Genomic DNA, 20,486 nt, shown 5'->3' with positions numbered 1-20,486 from the left:
AGATAGATAGACATGAAAGGCACTAGATAGATAGATAGATAGATAGATAGATAGATAGATAGATAGATAGATAGATAGATAGATAGATAGATAGATAGATAGATACTTTATTAATCCCAATGGGAAATTCACATTCTCCAGCAGCAGCATACTGATACAATAAATAATATTAAATTAAACATTGATAATAATGCAGGTGAAAAACAGACAATAACTTTGTATAATGTTAAATGTTAACGTTTACACCCCCGGGTGGAATTGAAGAGTCGCATAGTTTTGGTGGTATACTTAATTTCTCTGCCCGTTTTTTTATGTTTTAATTTTTGGATTTATTTTGTGTTGGCATTTCCTGAGGAAATTTTCATCCTGTGCTTACTGAAGGAAGAAGAAGATCCTTTGTTTTCATTTTCTTCACACTACTTTAAACCACTGTAAATACTGTATATAGTTACTTTTACGTGCTTTTTGCTATTTAATTGTTACATTGCATGTAACCGTGTTTAAGAAACACATGACACTGTTTGTAAATAATTGGCACTCATTGGAATAATCAGGAATTGTGTGTTTACGACATTGTGTTTTGTCTGTGTTTGAAACTCTCGCCTAATAGTCCGGTTGGTTACGACTGTAAATACCTGGGTTTTAGGTCTGTGTAAGGTGGCCATTACACTGGGCATCACATACAGCCTTTAATTTGTCAGTTTAGGTTGCCTGTGTGTCTTCTACACAGAATTCAGTAATTTAGTTATGAATGAGACATAATTCTTAACGGACACTAATGGTCAGTTATATCTTAGCTAGTATGCAGCGTTTTAAAGTAACTTTTACTTTTACTCGTCTAAACTTAAATTTCAACCTGGACTTGGATGAAAGCAAAGTAAAAAAAAAAATTAAACAACCAAAGCACATTATATCTTTTAGGCTGCCTATATCACTTGGGATATTTCTAATAGTTCAGTGTTTGGTCAAGTTAATAAAAAAATGTGTTCTGTAGAGTTGTATTTTACATTAATTTAATTCATTAATTTAATATGCAAGAAGAACATAGCCAAATTCTGGTAAAGGCACTGTGACTCATCTGACCTCCATCCATCCATCCGTTATCCAACCCGCTATATCCTAACAACAGGGTCACGGGGGTCTGCTGGAGCCAATCCCAGCCAACACAGGGCGCAAGGCATGAAATAAACCCCGGGCAGGGCGCCAGCCCACCACAGTCATCAGACCTATGGAGTGTAATGTTTGTAGTCTGAGAAAACAGAGAACTCATTGAGACTTGAGAGGTGCACGTAAAATAATAATCACATAAATTGTTGTTGTTGCAAAAAGAGCATAATGTAAAGGCTCAAATAGAGAGATTTACTTGGCAATAAAAAAACATTTTTTATTAACAGAAGTATTTTATTATACAACTAGCTGTACCCAGCCACGCGTTGCTGTGGCTCAGTCTGGTTAAATGGAAAAGAAAGAAAAGAGAAAGCACACGTTTCTAATATGTTTAATTTCACAATGCTTGTGGGTATACAATATTTTTTTGTTGTTCCATTGTCTGTGCAGAATGTTAGACTGGCGCTGTTTTTCAAAAATAGCATGTTTTTACCTGTCACAGGTGTGACATCTATATAATACAGGTATATAAAAACACGCGCGTATTCAAATGCAACATTGTGTCAAAATTTCAAAGCAATCGGTGCAGAACTTTCGGAGATTTAAGGTTTTGAACAAACAAACATTTACATTTTTATTTATATAGATAGATATGTAAGGTGTCTCCCTGCATGGAGTGTGCATGCTCTCCTCTGTGTCCTCTTGGGTTTCCTCCAGGTTCTCTTGTTTTCTCCCACAGTCCAATAACATGCAGGTTAGATTCCTAAATTATTCCTTGATGTATGTGGGTGTGTGTGATTGCAATTCCCGGGTTGCCCACAGTTCTTTTGCACCCCTACATCGATAGTCATGGACTAGATGGACTACAGCGAATGACAACATAGAACAACAAGATTAGTGCAAATGTGCAAAATGCTTTAATTTCCAATTAGTCAAAGAGCAAAAGCCTACTAATATATAATCCTTTATAAAAACTGTGATTGAGTGAAGGTTAAAATTCAATAAATAAACAATCCAGGAAACAGATTAAAAATCTAAGATTAAAATAAGTCAGGATTTATCCATAAACACCATCACAAGCTTCAGTGCATCCATCTAAAATGGCGTGTCCTCTGCTGAGCCTCTATGGCCTTCTCAACAAGGAGAGACGTCCTCAAGCAAGTGCAGCCAACTATTAACTGGCTTGTGTTTCCAGCCACAATTCCTTGGTATCCGCGAGCCCTGCTCCCTGCTCCCACTTTCATCCATTGGCGTCTGTGGGATCTTCTGGAGCATTTGGTAGCTCCTGCTCCCTGGATGTTCAGCAGGAGTGACACTACCCCATGACTGCCGTCTGTTCTTTCCACCCAGGGCATTGTCCCCAACTGCATGCCTCTGCCACGATTCTGAATCTTCTTTTCTCTTCCTTTCCTTTTAACCTCACAATTTCTCTTTCCTTTTTTCTTTCTTTTGCTCTCCTTTTCTTTGTCTCCTTAGGCTCTCTGTATAGTCATGTGGGTGCGGCACCCTAATTATCACCCATGGAGGGGCGATGTGGAACAGCTGTGCTGACTTTGCCTACATCTTAACAGGTAATCGGGTCGCCTCCACACCAAACACCCTGTGGCCATGCAGCGCCGCAGCCACACACACCCACAAAGCCTGAGGCGCACTCTTTCATCCATAAACTGCCACGGACCCTTAACATGCATCATCATCACAGTGAGTGTATGCATGTGTGTGTTCATCCTGGAATAGGATGGCATCATCTCCAGGGATTGTTCTGGCCTTGCGCCCAATGATTACTGGGACAGACTTCAGCTTACTCACAACTCTGATCTGGATAAGTAGGTTTAGAAAATGGATGGATGGATGGATTGATCTGTTAAATTGTGTGTTGTAGCTCACCAACCACTTGTATTTTGGTACACTCAGCTCTTTAAACTGGTCTGTTTAGCTTATGGTTATCTAGAATTGTTACACTTTTCTGCTCTCTTTGTGTAGTCATTTTGCATACTAAACTATGTAAGCAAATTGAATTTTCCCCAATATTTATCATTTAATTTCTTTGCCATTTGCAAATTAAAATTAATATTGAAGTCTCATAAAATATATAAACACGTTTTAAACAGTACTCAGTGTGCACATGTGTTGCTGAAGTGCATGGTCCTCAATCAGTTATATTTTTGGTGCAAATGCAGATATTTGTTGTGTCGTACCATGAGATATACAATAACAGACATACTCAGACACCTCATTCACAGCTCATTCTTTGTGAATGATTTCTTGCATTTTTTTGCTTAGTTTTGTTGATTGTTCCAAATACCAAATGTAAAATACAGCTAGAATAGAAACAGTGCATCTGGAAAGTATTCACAGCGCATCACTTTTTCCACATTTTGTTATGTTACAGCCTTATTCCAAAATGGATTAAATTCATTTTTTTCCTCTGAATTCTACACACAACACCCCATAATGACAACGTGAAAAAAGTTTACTTGAGATTTTTGCAAATTTATTAAAAATGAAAAAATTGAGAAAGCACATGTACATAAGTATTCACAGCCTTTGCCATGAAGCTCAAAATTGAGCTCAGGTGCATCCTGTTTCCCCAGATCATCCTTGAGATGTTTCTGCAGCTTAATTGGAGTCCAGCTGTGGTAAACTCAGTTGATTGGACATGATTTGGAAAGGCACACACCTGTCTATATAAGGTCCCACAGTTGACAGTTCATGTCAGAGTACAAACCAAGCATGAAGTCAAAGGAATTGTCTGTAGACCTCCAAAACAGAATTGTCTCGAGGCACAAATCTGGGGAAGGTTACAGAAAAATTTCTGCTGCTTTGAAGGTCCCAATGAGCACAGTGGCCTCCATCATCCGTAAGTGGAAGAAGTTCGAAACCACCAGGACTCTTCCTAGAGCTGGCCGGCCATCTAAACTGAGCGATCGGGGGAGAAGGGCCTTAGTCAGGGAGGTGACGAAGAACCCGATGGTCACTCTGTCAGAGCTCCAGATGTCCTCTGTGGAGAGAGGAGAACCTTCCAGAAGGACAACCATCTCTGCAGCAATCCACCAATCAGGCCTGTATGGTAGAGTGGCCAGATGGAAGCCACTCCTTAGTAAAAGGCACATGGCAGCCCACCTGGAGTTTGCCAAAAGGCACCTGAAGGACTCTCAGACCACGAGAAAGAAAATTCTCTGGTCTGATGAGACAAAGATTGAACTCTTTGGTGTGAATGCCAGGCGTCACGTTTGGAGTAAACCAGGCACCGCTCATCACCAGGCCAATACCATCCCTACAGTGAAGCGTGGTGGTGGCAGCATCATGCTGTGGGGATGTTTTTCAGCAGTAGGGACTGGGAGACTAGTCAGAATAAAGGGAAAGATGACTGCAGCAATGTACAGAGACATCCTGGATGAAAACCTGCTCCAGAGCGCTCTTGACCTCAGACTGGGGCGACGGTTCATCTTTCAGCAGGACAACAACCTTAAGCACACAGCCAAGATATCAAAGGAGTGGCTTCAGGACAACTCTGTGAATGTCCTTGAGTGGCCCAGCCAGAGCCCAGACTTGAATCCGATTGAACATCTCTGGAGAGATCTTAAAATGGTTGTGCACCGACGCTTCCCATCCAACCTGATGGAGCTTGAGAGGTGTTGCAAAAAGGAATGGGCGAAACTGGCCAAGGACAGGTGTGCCAAGCATGTGGCATCATATTCAAAAAGACTTGAGGCTGTAATTGCTGCCAAAGGTGCATCGACAAAGTATTGAGCAAAGGCTGTGAATACTTATGGACATGGGATTTTTCAGTTTTTTTATTTTTAATAAATTTGCAAAAACCTCAAGTAAACTTTTTTCATGTTGTCATTATGGGATGTTATGTGTAGAATTCTGAGGAAAAAAATGAATTTAATCCATTTTGGAATAAGGCTGTAACATAACAAAATGTGGAAAAAGTGATGTGCTGTGAATACTTTCCGGATGCACTGTATGTGTTTCCTCCACAAGTTAATGGATGTATTTAATTTAATTTTTTCTTTTTTTTGAATTACTTTTAGTTTACAGGACAGTGTCACTGCTTACCAGGATTTGGAGGGCGCACTTGCTTTGACTGTGAAGCAAACTATTGGGGTGACCCCAACATAAAATGCAGAGGTATTATGAAACGTTAATTAATAATATCTTTATGTATGCATATACATAACATGTAATTGAAAGAAAAATTGAACTAAATACTGTGACATAAAAGAGCTTTGCACCATGCATGATTAAAACACTTTAGAAGCTGTGCTCTTATTATTCCAGAAGCTGTTCAGTAGACATTTGGAAACTAAACACAAGGGAAACAGCTTAGTTACTACAGTTTAAACAAATAAACAATTAATCTCTTCACTAGAAAGAAGCATTTTAAAAACTAGAACTAAGTCTTTAATACTCGTAGAACCTATGCAATTGTGTCCTCTGAGATGTTCCTTTGGGGCAGTAATATGCAGTGATTTTGTTTGATTACCCGGTGGTAGGCTTGGCACTGTCAGGGGTTGAGCTAAGCAGGAATCCTCAGATCTGTGAGAGAACACCACACTGATAGTTGAGGAGAATTTGTGGATTCCATCATGGTTAGACATGAGCTGCCCGGGAGTCATGAGGCCTGTTTATGTACTGTAGAAGGTGCTCTGAATTCAAAATACAGTATGGAAAAGAAACCAACAATGTTTCTTTAGGATATAAGAGATAAAACAGGATATCCACATAAGGTTAAGCTAGAGTCCTCCTTATGTTTAGCAATGACAAGCAGCAATGGGTGCCAGGTCATTCAAATTCAGATTTGAACTGTAATGCTTCAAACTCTTCAGATTTCATAGATCTTGAAGTAACCGTATAATGTTGTTTACGCCTGCTTCCTGCTGAAGCCACATTGAGTATGAAGATGGCAACATTAGGTCAAAGGCTCACAGGTGGGTCAGTAGAAAGGCCAAAACATTTTGGAGAGGGAGTGAAGTGAAGGTGAGGTGAGGTATACACGTTTTGTTATTCTCTGACAATGGGAAAAAGTGGAATCCATCCCAAAAGATCAAGAGGTCAAAATCTATAGAAGACAGGTCTGCTCAAGTCCCTTTTTATCTCTTTGCTTGTTACTTCTTATTTTCTTATAGATTGGTCAGTCTTTTGTTTGAGTAAGGACTGACATTAGTATGGACAACATCAAACTTGTAGAGTACTTGTTCTCAGGAGTCAGGCACACTCAGCATGTAATGCAAAGGGAAAAAAGGTATATATGTGGAATCTGGAAATTATTCATTTATAAATGTAAAATCTGTTTAAATGTGTCTGGGTACCATAACTGTTGAAATATAGAGAGAAATGGAGAAAAAGGCACAATTGGCAGTGGCACAGGCACAGTACAAATCATGAAACAGGACTCAGTTGAGATAGTTCCCTGGAGGCTCCCTTGGTCACTGTTACTTTGTCCATTCCAGGTAAATTGAACATAAGTCCTTGCAAAAATGTCCATCGGGAACAGGTAGTTCACTGGGAAAAAATATAATGATATTAAGAAAAAAAACTTGATATCACTTTAGGTTAGGTGTCCTTACTTACACTGTACTTACTGTGTAATTACCTGTATAATTACAGAGTAACTCAGTGTTATTATCTTGTACTTACTATGTAATACAGTGTAACGCTATAATTAAACACTCAGTTGTAATTGTTATTTCACAATTTATAGACATATGTACTTATAAAAATTGGAATAACAATTACAATTGAGTAGCTAATTATTATTTATTACAAAGTAAGTACTGTACAACATAGTAACACATAGTTACATCTAATCTAAAGTGATACCAAAAACTCTTCAGGACAGTTAGATCAATTTGTCCTATAGCACTCCTTAAAAATGAGAAGCCCTACTCTTCACTTGGACCAGATGTTCAGCAAATGATGCTAATTTTTCCAATGAACATGATAAGGGTTTTGATATAGTTGTCAAAAGCAAAATACCTTTTAATCTTATATAATTATTTTTGTCTTTTTTTTACCGTTTGTCAGCATGTGACTGTGACCCTCTTGGATCTTCCACTCCTCAGTGTGATCGTCACACTGGAAAATGCTTTTGTGTGGAAGGAGCAACAGGACAGAAATGTAATCAATGTGACCGGGGATTTACTGGGCACTTTCCCAAGTGTATACGCTGCCACCACTGCTTTCAACAATGGGAGAGCATAGTGAATCGTCTGTATGAGGAGATCAGGAGAATTGAGCAAAGAATAAAGCATATCGAGAACACTGGGATACCCTCTGATACCCTAGACAGACGCATCCAAGAACTTCAGGAAAAGCTTGTCCAAATTCAGAACCTTCTCAAGGACAGATCTACAGAAATGATTTTCCAGATTGTCAGTGAGTCCACAAATAATTTAAGGTATGAACGTTTTATCTTTATTCTGTGTTTTGTTTTGGCTTCCTTAACTGTAGTGTTCTGTGTATATATAGTGTATGAGTTTAACTGTGAGATGTAGAGACACGTAGACGTTTAGTAAAGAACACCATAATTCAGTATGAAAAGTATCTGGGAAGTGTAAAGTATTTCAGATTTCAAGTTTTTAAAAAGGAAAAGACAAATTTGAAAAGCAAATATTACTCGGTGGGCAAAGTCATTCCTGGAGGGCCGCAGTGGCTACGGGTTTTTGTTCCAACCCAGTTGCTTAATTAGAAAACAATCCTTGCCAATAATTACATTTCATGGCTTGTTAGTCATTTAACTCTGCTATGTCAAGTCATTCTCATATCCTAGATTTTTTTTTCCATTCTAAGGATATCATCCAAATACTTTGAAGTGTAAAACGGATGAGTAATTCTCAGTCCTTCACTTTTTTCTCTTCTCTTTCCTTCCAAGTATTTAATTAAACCAACTAGTGCACGATAAACACACACAGGTGTAAAGGGTAACAAGCAAAATGGATAACTGCTGGTTTCTTTTGTCATTTGCATCTTATTGCTAATAAGGAGCAATTAAAAACAGAGAATGCAGCTGTTTAAGACTTAAATAAGCAATAAGGGTTCAAAATCTTAATGAGGGAGATAACTAAAATGAAGCAGAAGTGTTTCTAGAGCAATAAGTGCTTCTTATTAAGCAATTGGGTTTGAACAAATGTAGCCACTGCGGCCCTCCAGGAATGACTTTGCCCACCCCTGCCATAAACTCATCCCATTGAGGGTTGTTGTGACGATAAGCTGAGTTGAGCAGATCAAGCTAACCTAAACCCAGCAGCAGTTCCTAGGGAATTTCTAAATGGTCCTAGACCAGCTGAAAGTTATTACCTGTCCAAAATGTCCAGGGTCTGTCCTTGTCCCCTCTCCCAGTGGGACATTCTTGGTAAACCCACACTAGGTATGTGCCCAGACCACTTCAGCTGGCTCTACTGAAGAAAATTTTAGTAGGTCAAGGAACTATTATTACTTTGAGAATAACTAGTCTATTAGGAAACCTTAAAGTCTTGGACTACTGAACTACTGTTTTTCCCACCCTACTCAAATAAATGGTTATGTCAACTCCATAAATCACAAGGGTTTATAAATATTGATTAATGATACCGTGCTGCTATACAGTTATCTCAAGAGAGCAGAAGAGCCTAGGTCTGGTTTTACTATAAAGGACATTGTTTTGTGTGTATGGTGTTGACAGAAGAAAAACAATAATCAGCTTTAAAAATAAGTGTATTGTTTATCCTTTCTTAGGATAGAAATTTCAGAAATTGATGGACAACTTCTACAAGTATCAGAATCTCTCAACAGTACCAGACACCGGGATGAACAGTTACAGAACAGATTACACAAGATGGAGACTGAAACACGGGACTTAAACAACACTGTGAAAATTCTCCATGACAAGCTGCAGAACCTCCTCACATCTGGAGCTAGTGGTATCATAAAAGCCTTATTATGTTGCTGCTATTAAATGGAGGAAAGCCAAGTGTGTAAATCAATTGATCTTAATGCTCTAGACTGTATCACATGGCAGATCCCATCCCTTTTAAGTAACATATTTTTACTGTGCAATTTTCAGGAAAAATACACGAAAGGCTTGGGCACATACAGTGATGGAGAAGGTGAATTATGACATAATAACCTATAGTTTCAAGGCCACAATTTTACTGGATAAGAACATGATGATCTTTATAGTTAATAAAAATCAGTCCATTTCCTTGTATTGTTAGCTTAGATAATAGCTAAATTGCCCCAGGATCATAGCCAAGACATTTTTAAAGATTATCACAGTGTCTGTTTCAGCTGTACAACATAGTAACTTATTCCAGATTCCAACAATCCTTTGTGTGAATTTTTTGCTTGCTTTCCTTCTTGATTTCCCCTACCCTCTAATTTGCACTAGTTTTATTGATTATGGGGTTTGATGGTTCACTAGAAGAATTCTTTTGGATCAACTTTAAGGATAACTTGGAGCATTTTCAAAACCAGAAGTAGGTTTAGTTTCCTTATCTACATAGTAAGCTTTGGCTTCAACCACCACAATATGGTTTTATTCAAAAATAGTGTTTTTAAACACAAACAATCTCCATCCACCCTAGCATTTTCACATTGTTTACGAGAGTATCTCTGCCCACACTATAACAACTAAAAATGCATATGACGTAGACGATCGCCTATACTGGACATGCATGCATTAGTGGAAGAAGCAAGAGGAAATATTCTTGTTGAGGGACTAAGAAATTTATCACTAAACTGTAGTTATCAGTTAATTATTTGCTTTTTATGTGTATATGCAGTATTCAGACTGTACAAAATGCAATTTACATACATACAGGTAAGCAACACAACAAGCGCCATTGAAAGTAAACTCCTCTATGTCTGCTAAGTTGGAATATGATTTTCTTCTAGGACATGTGACCATTCTGGGAATGAGCTATTATAACAAACAGGATCCAGTCTGGAAACGACCACATAATAAGTACAAACCAATTAGAGCGCAGAGTCGACATTTTCATAAATGTTCACTTTCATTCATCCACATTACAACATTAAATAATAGGTATTATTATTTTATTAACACTGAGGCTGCATTTTCAGAAGTATACGGCTCTGGAGGGAATTTTCAAATGTCTCCATTTTCAGGGGTAAACAACACCAGGGTAGTGTGGACATAAGGAGACTAATATCTGCACTTTTAAATGAAAATGTACTACTGTGGACACAGTGGCGTAGCTATGGGCAGGCTGAGGGGGCGGTCCGCCCCAGGTGGCACATTTTTGGGGGCGGCATTATTGGCCAAAAGGCTCAGTACAATTCCTGTGTAAGCAGCGTGGTTCGGAAAAATATCACTCATGAATGAAAAAAAGTCAAATTCTCTGATTGTTATCCACAAAGGCTTCAAAAATAATTTTCAGACTGTCCTTCTGTGACGACATCAGACACAACAGTTGAAATTTATGAGGCAATAACAAAAATAAACATTACACCGATAATAATTTCTAGGAAGATAAACAACTAATTTATAATTTTGTTTCGTTATCAATCCGAATGCGTTCTTGCTCTGCGCAGAAAACATCCCCACCAATCACTTGTACACTGCACTGGTTCTGGTTTTCGCAGCGTAATTATATTAAACTAATAATTAGAACACGGCTTATCAGTGCGTCTATACTATATTCTTGTCTAGTTGATGCTTAGAAATAATTATATGTGAAAAATTATTGCTGTTTCTCTATATATGAATAAATCTACGCAAAATTTATCTTTATTTTTCTCTATACGTCATTTTAATTTTCTATTTAAATAGGTTAACATATTCAGATATGTTGGAGGGCGGCAAATTGAAGCCCCACCACTCCCCAAGCGGCACAAACTCGAGCTACGCCACTATGTGGACATAGCCATAGTCACAGCATTCACTTTGGTGCTCATCAGTGCGTCTGGTGCTTCAATATGTTCTTTATAATGTCATAACAGAAACAGCAATAGACAGCATGTGGACTCACTAATGAAATTGTCTAATAGTCCTCCTTGATTTGTGTATTACAGCGTTTATAGTTTAGCACAGTATTTTAGTTCCATCCTTGTTTTTTATATTTTAAGGAACATGGGGATAGTGTACCCATATAAACGCACACATTGTAACATTTTTATGAATAAGAGGTGACTAACACAGAGAAGTTATTCATGCTGCGTGTGTGAGACTGGTGAGAACTCGAGAGGACTGCATTTCATTCTTCCACACACCACATTTCACAGTGGGGGCACAACTCCTTCATCCTCACAGCCTGAGAGAGTGCGTGGACAGGAGCTTGTCTTGCTTCTTCGAGTGCCATGTAGAGGAGGGTGAGTAATTATTAATCACTCTTTCTCTCGTCTATGTGCAGTGCTGAGTGTTAGGGAAAGAGTTAGAGTACTCAAACATTGTAAGAGAACAAGAGACACTCGTGCTACAGATCAACGGTGCGAGAGGCCCCTCTTGCACAATAGTAGAAACAACTGGATAACCTTGCACGTTTTTTTTCCTTTTTTTTTTCACTACCTGTTCATATGAAGTCGAATTAACATTTTAGTTATTTTATGCCGCACATTTCTTTTTATTTGTTTGTTTGTTTGTCTTATCAATGAAAGCCTGTTTTCACTCTTTCCTTACAAAGTTTTGCTAAATAATCATGGAATACTAACCCATGATCCTCAGAGTTGCTCAGTGTGCAGCTTCAATATACAAAATATATACTTACATAGTTAATTAAATATGTCAAGTGTGAAGGGCTGCTTAGCTGACTCATTGGCAAGGGCACCACCAAGTAGGCAGAGAGCAAAGAACAGTCCCACACGAGACCACCACTGGAGAGCAACCTGCACATATCATGGTGCACGGGTGTCAAACTCTGGTCCTGGAGGGCCTCAATGGCTGCAGGTTTTCATTCTAACCATCTTCTTCATTAGTTTTGCTGCTGATTAACTTCTTTTGCCTTAGTTTTAAATAACTCGACTCTGGCCCCTTAGTTGTTATTTTTTCCTTAATTAGCAGCCAAACAATAATGAGACACAAACCAAGCCACCACATGACCAGCTCATCTGTGCCCATCACACAATATCTGAAAATGATGAAAAGTGAAGGTCTCCATAAGGCTGATCTCTCAGGTCACCAAAACATCTTGACAATGTTCTTAGAAAAAACAGAAAATCAACAGTTTTGAAAATGTCTGTTGTGGCAGAATGAGAGCAGCAACAGGCCATGCAATTAAATAACGAGTTTAATTAACAGCAAGAATCGGCTTCTCATTAAGAAAGTGATTGGAGTGAAATTGGTTGGAGTTTGAAACCCCAGTTTAGCTGGTCATCTGTTGGCTTGTATCACATCTCATTTCTGTTTGGCTGTCATTTAATGAAGAAAAGAAGCAATTCAGAGGGCCTAATCCTTAAAAACAGGGCTATTAAAATGAAGGGAAAAGAAGTTAATTAGCAGTGAAAACTGGTCACTGATTAGAAAAAGGGTTAGAATGAAAACCTGCAGCCACAGCGGCCCTCCAGGCCTGGAGTTTGACTCCTCTGTGAGTGGATCACAGAGAATGCAGTGATGTCGTAAGCACTGCACGTGTTCTTAAGCCTGAGAAGTGCAATAGGGAAAGAAACTGGAGCAAGTGAGAGAGAGAAGGTGAAATGGAGAAGTGAGTAGAATGTTAGAATGCCGGTGACCCAGCTTTTAATGTGGACACCTGACCCTTTTTCTAGAGCGAACCTGAGACTACAGGGGGTTTGCTAGGAAGTTAGAAAACCTCCTTACTAGCAGGAGTAACATATGAAACCAAATAAAGACAACTGAAAACATATTGTCATTTTAACAGTGGGGACTGTCAGGAAGCTCGTTTGACCCTATAGCTTGTTAGTTGTCCTGAACTGATATTTACATCGGAGGGATACTGCTGAGAAGGTGAGCAGCTTTAATTTCTTGGAATGACCATCACTGATGAACTGAGGTGGACACAACATGTTCTGGCTCTTTTCAAAAAGGCTCACCAGGACTTGTGCTCTTTCAGATGTCTGAAAGACAGCGCACATTGCTTCATATGTTGTTACTAACTTCTACACTGAAAAAAATGGCATGTCAGATTAAAATAAAAGAAAATCGGTTGCACACAATAAAATTGTTTTTATCAAAAAGAATTTAATTATGCTTAATACATTAAATTAATATATCCTGAAACAACATGATATTTTTATATAAAATGAATGAAACGTTTTCATTCTCTGTTAAATTAATTATATTATGTTAAATGAACATGTCAATAAAGCATAATATTTTAACAATTATTTTATAAACTTTTTAAAAAATGCACCTCACCGAGTTACTTAGCTATAAACTTTTTAGGTTGTCAATTATACTTATTCCAGTATCATTTTATAGTTCATGTTCAAAGTTATTAATAAGAAATAAACAGGTTTGCTTACACCAAAGCTAGTTTTATTTGGTAAAAACAATACAAACCAACTTAAATACAAAAGATTATTATTCAAAAGCTGAAATGTACAACAGCTGTACAAGAACACTGCCTCTTTAGCTGTGCCAGAATGCCATGACCAACGTAGATCTAAATATGAACACAAAATGCACCTTTGATAGAGTGTTATAAAATACATTTACTTGTATTTGTGTAACTGTATATATTATAGAGTAAATGATAAATATTAGTAAAATATAAAGTGTAAAAATTGCTGCTTGGCACCTTCTTTCACAAAACAATTATTATTATTTTATTTTTTTTCAAGCAAGCAGATTCGGCAACTGCATTGTATTGTATATGTGTGTATTATTTATTTGTCTGTATTAATAAATATTAATCTGGTTGAGCAAGGTTATGATAATACTAATGAACAGCAATGCTGAAAGTAGTTGACCCATAACGAAAGTCAGATCCTGTACTAAGCAAATAAATCTAGACAACATAATAGTACATTTACTGACTTGTGATGGTAGTTAGTGAGCATAGTTTGGCAAAACATTTAAAGAGAATACAAGGAAAAATACAAAACTGAGTAACATTAGTCCGTGTGATGAAGTGTTTTAAATTAATATTTCTCGTGTGTGTGTGTTTTTTTTTTTGACTTTTATTTCATTAACGTTTTGTTCATAACCGCCGACAATAACTCAAACCCACAACCTGTTGCTTCTTTTAAAGTCACATGACTTTACCGCTAAGTTACCCATCCTCCGCTGTCAATGTGTCCACTTGACGCTTATTAGTTTCCGGTGAGGACTAAATATAACTATTTTGACTTCCACCTAAATGACTGAAATTATTATATTGTGTATCCCACAAGATTCAATTAATTAAAAGTGGAACATAAACAATTCATGTAATATAAAGTAAATACATTTTTGTAAATGTAACAACCTGCCATTTCCCTTTTTTTCAGTGTATAGGTGACTAAGTTCATTATCACTATATCACTATGCTGCATTGCATCCTGGTACAGCATCTGCTCAACTCAATAATGTAAAGCACTGCAGAGGGTGATGAAGAAGGCACAGAATATTACTGGCAGCCAGCTGCCTTTTCTTTAAGACATACGCAACACACTCTGCCTTAGAAAGGAAGAATATGATTAAAGACTCGGCCACTTTTCTCACTACTCCTTATGTCGGACAGTAGAAGACCACTTGTGTCAGTATATTCAGTGACAGTTTCGCTGCAGAGTTTGTGAGGTTGCTGAACAGTCCATCACAAGGACAAACATTGTAGCATAACAAACTGCATACGTGTGTGTACTGTACTCTGTATACTAATATGTACTGTGTATGTGTGTGTAGCTTCTCTCCTGTTTCCAGCGTGTTCTCCTTGCTGCCTCCTGGAGTTCTTCTGTAACATGTTTGTCTACCCTTTGCACACTTAAGGATACTGCTGCTCCTAACAATCCCTTTACACCACCTTTAAATAATATGACTAATAATAGACTTTTATAGTGAGTTTAAGCTAAATGCTCAACCAAAGGCTAAGAGTGAATGCCCAGGAAAATGTTCATTTAGTATAGATTTGTCAATACTTACAGCCATGTTTGCCATGCTGGTATATTCGTACATATCATAACAAATATAACATACTCAGATCTTCTTAAACCAATTGGGAGTTGTGGGGTGCCAGAGAATACCCAAGCAGTACTGGAACCAGCCCTAGATAGGGCCCAATTACACACACACCCACAGTCACACTGGATATCGGACCAGTTTGGAATTGCCAGTGTGTCTCACCAGGAGCTCCTGGTATAAAACCTATATAGGAACAGGAAGAATGTGCAGACTCCAGACAGATTCAAACCCAGGACTCTAACTACTGCATCATAGTACTAAACCTGTTAAAAAAATAATAGGGATAATAATATTATATAAAAATATGTGTGTGTGGTGGACAATGTATAATCTATTTTCATACTGCATCTCATTTTCTGTTTACAGAACAATTTGAAAACATAAAAATGTACTATGATGAGTCGTTGGAAGCAGAAAGAAGAGCAAATGAATCGGTTTTTGGAGATAGGAGCCCTGTAGCAGAGTCTCAAGAAACACGAATTAAAACAGAGGATTTGTTGAACAGAAAGAAGAATGAATTTCACAGAACAATGACAGCTCATACTAAAACACTCAAAGAGCTTCAGAACAAAACAAAGGATCTAGACAGCAATCTTAATCACCTGAATGAAAAGGTACCCAAAATGGCAATCAAAAACGAGTTTATTCATATTATAATGATTGTGTTTTGATGTTATATGGTGTAGCACTGCTGTCTCACAGTAAAGAGACCAGGGTTCACGTCTCGGGTCCTTCCTGTGTGGATTTTACATATTCTTCTCGTGTTTGCATTTGTCTCCTCTGAGTGCTTTGGTTTCCTCCCAATGTCCAAAGACATGCAGGTTAGACAGAGTGTGTGCTTAATGTGTATGTTCATCCTGTGATGGGCTGGCATCCTGCCCAGGGTTTGTTCTTGCCTTGCACCCGTTGCTTACTGGGATAGGCTCCCGCCTCCAAACCACAACCCTAATCGGGATTAAGCATGTTAGAAATTGACATGACAATAAATACTGGGTCTGTCATTGTCAGCGAGGCTACTTAAAACAGGTTATAGTCATACAGATGACAAATAAAATAAATGTTTTTTACCTTTTTTCACCTCCTCCATATCTCAGTGTCTGTAGTTATTTTTTAGGATAATATTGCAGTGATTTCCAACACATTCTACTGAATGTTCAGAGTTGTCATGATACAATTTAAATAATACAAAGCTTTTTGCTTCTTCAATCATAGGTGACCCTTTTCCAGTATCTTAAATCTGATTGGCTAAACATAGTCTCCGCCATAGAATGGTACAGTTCTTACATCGTCTACAAAAGAGGCTTATCTGGACAGTTGCATTATTTTTTACTGTACCATTATGTTCTAAATGTTTCAGTCAGTATGCCCTACTTATAGTGCATTCCCAGTTGATTACAGACCATTGTACCTTACTTCTGTCTCATGCAATATACAGCACAGTAATCCCTCCTCCATCGCGGGGGTTGCGTTCCAGAGCCACCTGCGAAATAAGAAAATCCGCGAAGTAGAAACCATATGTTTATATGTTTATTTTTATATTGTCATGCTTGGGTCACAGATTTGCGCAGAAACACAGGAGGTTGTAGAGAGACAGGAACGTTATTCAAACACTGCAAACAAACATTTGTCTCTTTTTGAAAAGTTTAAACTGTGCTCCATGACAAGACAGAGATGACAGTTCTGTCTCACAATTAAAAGAATGCAAACATATCTTCCTCTTCAAAGGAGTGCGTGTCAGGAGCACAGAATGTCACATAGATAGAGAAAACAATCTCTAGCAAACAAATCAATAGGGCTGTTTGGCTTAAGTATGCGAAGCACTGCGGCACAAAGCTGTTGAAGGCGGCAGCTCACACCCCCTCCGTCAGGAGCAGGGAGAGAGAGAGAGAGAGAGATAGAGAGAGACAGAGACAGAGTTTGTTTTTCAGCTTTTAAGTATGCGAAGCACCGGGCAGCATGTTGTTTCAGGAAGCAGCTGCACAAAAGATAGCAACGTGAAGATAATCTTTCAGCATTTTTAGACAAGCGTCCGGATCGTCTAGGTGTGCGAACAGCACCCCTGCTCAATATCCCTACATCAGGATCAGAGAAAGTCAGCGCAAGAGAGACAGAGAAAAGTAAGTTGGGTAGCTTCTCAGCCATCTGCCAATAGCGTCCCTTGTATGAAATCAACTGGGCAAACCAACTGAGGAAGCATGTACCAGAAATTAAAAGACCCATTGTCCGCAGAAATCCGCGAACCAGCAAAAAATCAACGATATATATTTAAATATGCTTACATATAAAATCCGCGATGGAGTGAAGCCGCGAAAGGCGAAGCGCGATATAGCGAGGGATCACTGTATATGGAAATTATAATCAGTAAAAAATATAGTAGACTGCTTTTATGAAAATCATATGACATACTAAATAACTGCTCACAGGAGGGTATTCCAGACAAATCACTCTGTTAGTGAATTTGTAATAGAAAAATGTAGAGAAAGATACTGTCAAAGGAAAGCATAACAAAACTTTCAAGAATCCTTTAATTATGGGCCCACACCAAATATTTAATTTGAACTGAGAAACCATTGGCATCAGAGGTAATTTTCACAACTGGATTAATTTGGTTAAAAGAATGGAAGACAAAGAAGAAGACATTGCATTGTGACAGAAATAGCCAGACACACAACGAAGGTTTGGGTCAGCTACCCGTATAGGTTCCCTGGCTGCAAAAAGGCTTAAATATACGTACAATGAATACAGGTTAAAGTCCAAAACAGAACTGTTTAAGTATGGAGGATAAGGGGTTTTTATAGGAGGGTTCACAGGAAGTAACGTCCTCGGGCCCGGGACAGGAAGGATTTCTTGTGTTTGGTGTGCGGAGAGAAAAGAGAGAGGTTTAGTGCATGGAATTGGCATTTCCTGGTCCCTTTGGTTGATTCCCAAGCGCACGTGTGTAACAGCATTTATATAGCAGTTGAAAGAAACATGACACAATTAAAAAAGACCTGGGCAATGTGAACAATTAAAACTAGGAAACATTTGGAAAATGTAGTTCATTCATTCGTTCATTCATTCATTTTCCACCATTTATCTGAAACCAGGTGTCAGGGGCAACTGTCTTAGCAGTAAGGCCCATATGTCCAATTCCCCATCCACACTTGCCAACCCATACTGTGGGATCCCAAGGCATTCCCAGGCCTTCTGGGAGATATAATCCTCCCAGTGATCCCTGGGTCTTCTCCAGGGTCTCCGCCCAGCTGGTTGTGCCCATATAACCTCGACATGGAGACGTCCTGGAGGCATCCGCATCAGATACCCAAAACACCCCAATTGGCTCCTCTCAATGCAGAGAGTAGTTTATTGCAGAAAAGGGCAAAAGGTTATATAAAGAAAAATTAGGACATTAATCATAAATATAAGATGAGCAAAAATAACCTACAGGAAGAAACCAATGGAAATAATTTGGGATTTTACAATGACACTATATTACTGTATATTCATGTATGAGACATGCAGAAGCAGCTATAGAGACAAACAAAATGTTAGGCCGCATTGTACAGAGTCTTGAATTAAATCGCTGGGGGGTTATGATTAGACACTATTGTGTTAGTGAGACCTCATCTGTGTGATGTCCAGGTTTGCCATGCTACAAAAAGACAGAACAGTTCGAGAAACCATGAAGGGAATACCAGCTAAGTTCATTTCTGAGCTAAAGGATGTGTACTGTACAGCACTACTGAGGAGAGAGAAAAATTAAAAACCTCTTCAGTCCTGAATTCTACTATCTCGAGAAACTCACACATATATGAAATTAAGTGACTTTTTTATCTATTGTTTCCTGTTATATTTAACTTTTTGCAAGGGATATTGTCAGCAGCTCTTGTGCCAAGAAGAAAGTATATAAAATAAAAAGAAAGAGGGTGGTTTGACTATTAGGAATCTTATCCCCTAAAACAAAATACAATAAAAAAAAAATCATTTTTATCTAAAGCCTGTCTGATTTTTGTAGGTTTGTGGAAGTATGAATAAAAAGAAGAATGGAAAGCATAACTGCACCACTGACCCTTGCGGAGGTGCTGGCTGTCGTGATGAATTCAACAAGAGAACGTGCGGAGGAGAAACTTGCAATGGGACTGTAAGCTCAGCTTTCAAAGCACTGAAGGTGGTTCAGAACAAGTCGAGTGAAATTGAAGCCATTGCAGATCGACTGAGCGATGTTGAAAAGGAGGTAGTCGTTTTGATGATTTTTTTTAATTTTACAATGATCGATATATTTCTCTTTTTGCTTTGGAGTAAAAGTGTTTCATTATTCAGTGTGTTGTACAATCAAGCAGTTAGTAATCACATGAGTGTAAAATTACAGCTGTATAACTATTCAATTTTATAATAATGTCTTTGCTGCCTCAAAAAGGACATTTTAATTTCTAGTGTTGTCGCTCTCTGGTGACGCTGATTACTTTGTTTTTCCTCCCAATAGCTTCGCAATATTAAAATGATAGCAGAAGAAGCCAAAAGTCAAACACAGAACACTTTGAAAAAAGCCCAGACCACCAAAGATGAAATAGATGAATCAAACCAGAAACTAAAAGAGTTCCTTAAGAAGATTAAAGATTTCTTAAACGGTCAGATTATCTTTGTATCTTTTTCCATTTAGATGACAATGCATCGTGTTATCTTATTTCTTTTTTTTTAGTGTATGGTGAAAAGTCTGCACTTTGTCGATAGATAGATAGATACTTTATTAATCCCAAGGGGAAATTCACAATTGTAGTAGATCAGGTCAGGTCAGGTCAGGTCAGGTTGGGGAGCACCTATAACACAACGAAACTGCTCAGGATTCTGGTTGGCATCTCCCCAGGTAGACATACGGTCCATTCCTACCCCGCAGCCAGGTGTTATGTGGGCATCCCCTTGGCCTGGTCCAGCCACTTGGGTCTTCAACAATGAGGATCCTGTGAGCCGGATGACCCTCGGGGAATCACACCACATGGCCGTAGTGCTGTAACTGACTCTCCCTCACAGCAACCTCTTGTTCAACACAAAGTCAAACCAGGAGTACCCAAGGATTCTCTGAAGAAACACAGCACCAAAGGAGTCTACTATAGTAGATCCCTCCCAATTAATCAAAAGCAGATGACTGATGGTGTGTTCATTTTCATTTACTGATTTTGGCCAAAACAAATATGGTAAAGGGGCAAATAATGTCAATATCAAAAGAATGGAGTGGAGACATTTTAGGATTGAAAGGAAAACAAGGGACCTTTGTCCTTTTTATGATTAAATTAAGCATAAATGGGAAAAATGGAGAGGTGTACCTTGATGTGATCAATAG

The 20,486-nt window shown here is 38.4% G+C and overlaps 1 protein-coding gene across 2 annotated transcripts in view; it reads left to right on the top strand.

The window, feature by feature from the left end:
• The window catches only part of lamb2l (laminin, beta 2-like), a 168,664-nt gene that overhangs the window by 134,436 nt on the left and 13,742 nt on the right, over nucleotides 1-20,486 (top strand). For both annotated transcript variants that reach the window (XM_028825429.2, XM_028825430.2), the window contains 6 exons: nucleotides 5,148-5,244; nucleotides 7,141-7,513; nucleotides 8,830-9,014; nucleotides 15,536-15,783; nucleotides 19,164-19,382; nucleotides 19,632-19,776. In XM_028825429.2, the coding sequence (XP_028681262.2) occupies nucleotides 5,148-5,244; nucleotides 7,141-7,513; nucleotides 8,830-9,014; nucleotides 15,536-15,783; nucleotides 19,164-19,382; nucleotides 19,632-19,776 (1,267 nt within the window). The remainder of the gene's footprint in view (nucleotides 1-5,147; nucleotides 5,245-7,140; nucleotides 7,514-8,829; nucleotides 9,015-15,535; nucleotides 15,784-19,163; nucleotides 19,383-19,631; nucleotides 19,777-20,486) is intronic.

This window comes from Erpetoichthys calabaricus, chromosome 18, assembly GCF_900747795.2.
Source record: "Erpetoichthys calabaricus chromosome 18, fErpCal1.3, whole genome shotgun sequence".
Classification (NCBI taxonomy): domain Eukaryota; kingdom Metazoa; phylum Chordata; class Cladistia; order Polypteriformes; family Polypteridae; genus Erpetoichthys; species Erpetoichthys calabaricus.
This window is presented reverse-complemented; position numbering and strand designations above follow the sequence as displayed.